General features: G+C 36.4%; 1 protein-coding gene across 1 annotated transcript in view; it reads left to right on the top strand.

The window, feature by feature from the left end:
- Positions 1 to 1,568: 1,568 nt before the first annotated feature.
- Positions 1,569 to 6,000, top strand: part of gabra6b (gamma-aminobutyric acid type A receptor subunit alpha6b) — a 35,704-nt gene continuing 31,272 nt past the window's right edge. Inside the window, exons 1-7 of the mRNA XM_079847041.1 lie at positions 1,569 to 1,789; positions 1,871 to 1,989; positions 2,297 to 2,364; positions 2,949 to 3,169; positions 3,524 to 3,606; positions 3,693 to 3,836; positions 4,132 to 4,284. Of these exons, the coding sequence (XP_079703167.1) occupies positions 1,755 to 1,789; positions 1,871 to 1,989; positions 2,297 to 2,364; positions 2,949 to 3,169; positions 3,524 to 3,606; positions 3,693 to 3,836; positions 4,132 to 4,284 (823 nt within the window). The 5' untranslated portion in view covers positions 1,569 to 1,754. The remainder of the gene's footprint in view (positions 1,790 to 1,870; positions 1,990 to 2,296; positions 2,365 to 2,948; positions 3,170 to 3,523; positions 3,607 to 3,692; positions 3,837 to 4,131; positions 4,285 to 6,000) is intronic.

Genomic DNA, 6,000 nt, shown 5'->3' with positions numbered 1-6,000 from the left:
CCACCGCCCCTCCCGACGCCTCCGCTCTGCCGATTTAAACCTTCTCAAACCCATCACCAAATCAACGCACCGAACTTTGGGGGACCGAGCCTTCACCATCGCTGCCCCCACCCTTTGGAATTCACTCCCCATCCACATTAGAAACTCGGACTCACTGACCACCTACAAAAAACTGCTCAAAACTCACCTGTTTCAGCTCGCCTACAATCTATAATAGCACTCTCATCTTTGTTTGTTTGTTTCATTTGTAAAGCGTCTTTGAGTTCCTTGGAAAGCGCTATATAAGACTTATGTATTATTATTATTATTATCCAGTGACCCGCTCTGCTTGGGTTTTGCCTCCCAGTTCTTGCTATGCTTCAGTAGTCAACAGGCCTGACTCTGTTGGTATTTCACATTCAATCTCATTGTTCAACAGTCATATCAAAAACATCCTCAGCCATTATTATATTTCCTGAAAGCTCTATGATTCTCATATCTGGGTTTTGGTATAGATCCAACTGACCTTATTTCATGAAATTATTGAGAGTGGACAGCAACTGGAAGAAGTAACCTAATGGCAACTTCACTAATCCAAGGTCTTTGATGAAACTGTGGCAGAATTTTAAATCCTGCTGATCACATGTCACCATGTCATTCACTGATGCACATTGAATGGTCATAAAATGGAAGAGAAATCCAATGGTGGATGATGACTCTATGCATTAAAACCTCATGACTGTGGATTAGGATAATGGCTCAGAGTTGTTTCAATGTGAGTGGTGCAGGTTATGCCAGCAGATTCGAACAGCATCATTTGAATAAGCTCCTGTGGAAAGAGCTATCATGGGGCAGATGTGATCCCATCAATTCTGAGTGTGAAAAAGGCTGTATCAGCATAGAAAGAGCCATTTTATCACCATTTCATGACAGCCGATGATATAGCTGAGCATGACATTTTATTGCATCAGAGATTTTGTATTGAATAATCACAAAACAAAAATAAATAAATACATAGTTCATAAAAACATCCATATTTCAACAAAAACCAATAACAACAACATCTTTCTACTTAATATTATACTTTCTCATCCTGACAGTAAGCAAGATAGCCATGAAATATAAACAAGTGAAATTTTTCACAACAACTGATAAAATTTAACTTAAAGGCTATTTTATAATGTTTGGATATTACATAAGAGGAAACCTCTAAAATGTAGTATTTATCATTGAAATAAATATATATGTTTCAGTAAGCAAACACAACATTATTTTGGCAACACTTTAAAACAACCTTCATTAATAAGTAATTGGCAAATATTATATGATGCTTAAAAGATCAGTAGTGGCGAATTTAATTATACATGTGAATATATTAAGTAAAGTTTCATGACATTTTTAGTATTTGAATGTACATTAACTAATGATCAAGTTTGTAATCTGAGAAAAAAAGCACAGCAATCATCATGTGAATTCAAACAGTAGAACATTTCAGCAGTCTTTCTCTTCTAATCCCTCATAATGCTTTATTCGATCTTTGTCAATGTCCTTTGGTTACATCTCTCTGCCTCTTTAAAAGCACTTTAGTTTTCCATCAGAGTGAGTCAGAAGAGGAACTCCACTGAGGAACTCCAGTAAGACTTCACGCATAAAAGCTTCAGGATACGCACACAAGCCTCGCAACCACACCGGCTCCTTTTGCACACATAAATTATGGGATGTGCAACTAACACCAGTTGACAAGGGGACACTTGGATAGAGAGTGCGCGTAAAGCATGGCTTGGATACGCACATGTTTTTTCCTGTCTTGGTAAGTAGCAAAGTGTTTTTATCTGACTTCACACATGTTTATTTTTCTGCTTTGCTTATTCATGTATGAAAATGTTTACAGTGTTGGGCAGGTGTTGGCAAATCCACCGACTGAGACAAGGATTTATTTGGATAACATTACGCGCATTTTGGATAGGTTGTTAGATGGATATGACAACAGACTCCGACCTGGTTTTGGAGGTAAGCAACTACAGGAATTACTTAACATATTAAAGTGTTACTTAATGTAGTTTATTAAAAACATTTACTTTAATTTTCTCTGTAAATTATTCTGGACTTTGCATGCCAGACTTCCTCAAGTTCATCATCAGAAACTGCCTTACTGCTTTATAAGGTCATTATGTTTAAAATATTTGTAATGAGTGAACTAAGGCGCATCTTTCTTTCTTTCTTTCTTTCTTTCTTTCTTTCTGTCTTGCTTTCTTGCTTTCTTTCTTTTCTTTCTTTTCTTTATTTCTATTACTTATTTATATTTGAAAAACTGTAGGTCCTGTCACAGAGGTTAAAACGGACATATTTGTCACCAGCTTTGGTCCTGTTTCTGATGTGGAAATGGTATGTGATTAAAAACAATTATATATGATACATGCAATCATGCATACAAACCTAAATCATCTGTAATTGCATGTTTTCTATGTCCACTGCCTCTATTCATGTTGGCCTGGCTTCATTATTCTGACATTTGGGCAGGATGTCATTATAGAAGCTTAGGGATTTTAATCTGGATGACAATCCCTGACACTGAGGGTCCCGGCTCAGCTTTCTTTCCACTGTTACACACTACGCTATTTTCCTACAGTGTCCAAAGCCACCACGCTTGCCATGTGATGCACTGTGACAATCCGAAAGACAGTAAAGATAAATCTCTGCCAAGATTAGTGGGGAAAAAAAGATAAAAATACCATTCCTGATGGTGAATGTATACCAGCCTGATTCGTGTACATACCCGATGACACTATCCTGATGTGTTCACTCATACAAATGTATTGTGGGCTGCTGTTTATATATATATATAATATATAAAAAAATCACATGCTCTGCACATGACAGTTTAGATTTCTGTTGATTTAAAACTGCAGTCATGGAAAACACATGTGAATATCTAAAAATATACTCTAAAAAGAATAATAATTTCTTAGGAATACACAATGGATGTGTTTTTTCGGCAAACATGGATTGATGACCGGCTGAAATTTGAGGGCCCCATTGAGATTCTGCGTCTCAACAACCTAATGGTCAGCAATATCTGGACACCGGACACTTTCTTCCGAAATGGCAAACGTTCTATTTCGCACAACATGACCACTCCCAACAAGCTGTTCCGCATCATGCAGAACGGAACTATTCTGTACACCATGAGGTAACCTGCGTGCCAGAACATTTGCTCTCCAAGTCAAAGATGGACTGCACACTTGCTCTTTAAAATTGCTGTAGAAATGTAATAACACATTCTTTTACCAGTCCACAACATTTTGTTATTAAACAACAACAGTGGATTATATTACAGTATATACCATGTACTGGTTAATTATTTGGGAAAAAAACTGTAATACAATGTATTCTTATTCGTTTATGCCGATAAAGTAAATAAATGTATTGTATACAAAGGATTTTCCTATATGAACTCAGACTTTTGAATACCACTGTATATAGGGTTTAACAAGGTCATCTGTTATTTCACACATATTAAATGTAAAACGTTTCTTGTTTTCAGGTTAACCATCAATGCAGAGTGCCCCATGCGATTGATAAATTTCCCAATGGATGGACATTCATGCCCTTTGAAATTTGGCAGCTGTATGTATATTAAAATGGCACATATTCCCTTTGAATGGTTTTACTGGTATGACTGACTTTAGTTTTGATTTGTGCCTATAATATAGATGCCTATCCAATGAGTGAGATTGTTTACACATGGAAGAAAGGACCATTATTTTCAGTGGAAGTTCCTCAAGAGAGTTCCAGTCTACTACAGTATGATCTCATTGGACAGACAGTGTCTAGTGAGAGGTTGAAGTCAAACACAGGTATGATCTTTGGGTCGTTTGATTTAGTGACAAATGACTGCTGTTTTCTGGTTTGCTGAGCACGAATGCCGAGAGCTTTCTTAATACCAACCTCTTGCCAACATATTTTTTTCAGTTGAAAAACTAAATGTTCTTTGTCCTGATTTAAATAAATCTTAAACATCTGTGTTGAATGTGACATTTGTTAAACAGGATTTTCTATTCGTCTTTTTTGTATTTCTACGGAATGTACAGTTTCTTGAACACTTGTTTAGGATTGCCTGTTCCACTAATGTTTTATGTCCATCTGTTGTAGGTGAATACATAGTCATGACGGTGTACTTCCACCTGCAAAGGAAAATGGGTTTCTTCTTGATCCAGACATACATCCCTTGCATTATGACTGTGATCCTAGCACAGGTCTCATTCTGGATTGACAAAGAGTCAGTACCTGCCAGAACTGTGTTTGGTAAGCATCTGTTTTTTTGCTTCCTCACAAACTGTTTGTCTGTTGGGCTCACTGCGCAAGCACCAGTATGATAATACTAAATCCAAACAGTGTAAAAAGTGATATATTTATTAATAATAATAATTAATTCAGTGCTGAAAAGTATTCATTAAACAGACTATAGACCATTTAGACTATTTTACCTTTTGTGTGTGCTATTTATTCTATGTTCATTGTTAATGTTTGACTCATTTTAAAATATAGCTGCTAGTAGCGATTAAGGGGTCAGATTATTTTAGATGATTGTAGATGATTTTAGAAAAAAATTATAAATAAAATCACTTGTAATGTGATTTTATTGCTTCTAACTTTTGACCAATTTGTGGAGGTAGTGGGGTTGACAATGGCATACACAAAGTTTGGTGTCAATCCAGCAAAAACTTGAGATACAGCCTCAGATACAGTTTGGCATCATGCCATCAAACTTTTGATATGTAAAAAGTTAATATGTAAAACGATAACGGTTTTGTCTATCAACACAAAATCTATAACTTTTTGCTGGCATGGTCTGAAGATGATCTAAATTAAGTTTGGTGAAAATCGGACCAATGGTTTGGAAAAGTAGGTTTTCAAAGAAATGCAAAACAGCCAACGTCCAAAATGGCCTATATGGAAAAACGATGTATCGTTTGACTTGGCATGCTGAAACTTAGTCAAACGAGACCTTAAGATTTTTGGCCAAACTGTTCAGAAGTTATAAGCAAAAAAGAGCTATTTTTCATATCTCCTGACCACTAGCTGGCACTGCGCCAAAATGTGGGTCTCCTCAGGTCACGGTTGTCATAACACAAACCAAGATTGGTCTGAATATGCTAAAGCTTTGCTGAGATACAGCCTCACTATCATTTTGCCGTTATTTGAGAACGACGAGAAACTAAACTATTTGACTAATGATGAGAAATTATGTCATATGGTGTAATCAAACTGTCTTGAGCCAAGGAATCTGAGGGAAAAATTCTAGTCATTATGGTTTAAAAGTTATTAGCATAAATGTGAGTGTAAACTTGGACAGTTGGTGGAGCTAGAGGGATTGAGGTAGAGACTCCAAATTTGCTCCTATCCGTGTGCCAAATTTCCAAACTTTCCCTCAAGTGGTTCTATGGGCTGGATTTGACGGATTCCATGGTTGAAAAAGAATAAGAACAATAAGAACACTGGCGATTACAATGGGTGCCTGCGGACTTTTGGTTCTTGGCCCCTAATTGACTGTGTGTTGAGTCACTTGAATGCTTTACAGAAGTAGCACTCTGAGTTGCTGCCCATTTAGAGTGTTCCAAATCAGTCACATGAAGCTTCATTTAAGGTATGATGCTGTTTTAAAAGGCAGCAGCCTATAGGCAATAGAGGAAAAAGCAGCTCACTCAGTTTTGGAACAGTTTTGCCAGTGTTTGAATTTTAAGCACACCAGATACAAAACAAATTATTCTACACTGAAAAGTTACAGCACAATTTAAAGTGAAAATCGTAATTGTCATAACAAGGGTTTCTTTATAAACAAAAGGGTAACACTTTATTTAAGGGTCAAATTCGCACTTCTAACTAATTGCTTATTAGCATGCATATTACTTGTATATTGGCTGTTTATTAGTACTTATAAAGCACATATTAATGCTTTCTGCATGACCATATTCTACATCTCTTAATCCTACCCAATACCTAAACTTAAATGCTACACAA

This window comes from Squalius cephalus (assembly GCF_949319135.1).
Source record: "Squalius cephalus genome assembly, chromosome: 17".
NCBI lineage: Eukaryota > Metazoa > Chordata > Actinopteri > Cypriniformes > Leuciscidae > Squalius > Squalius cephalus.
The sequence above is the reverse complement of the archived record's forward strand: the minus strand, read 5'-3'. Positions and strand labels throughout refer to the sequence as shown.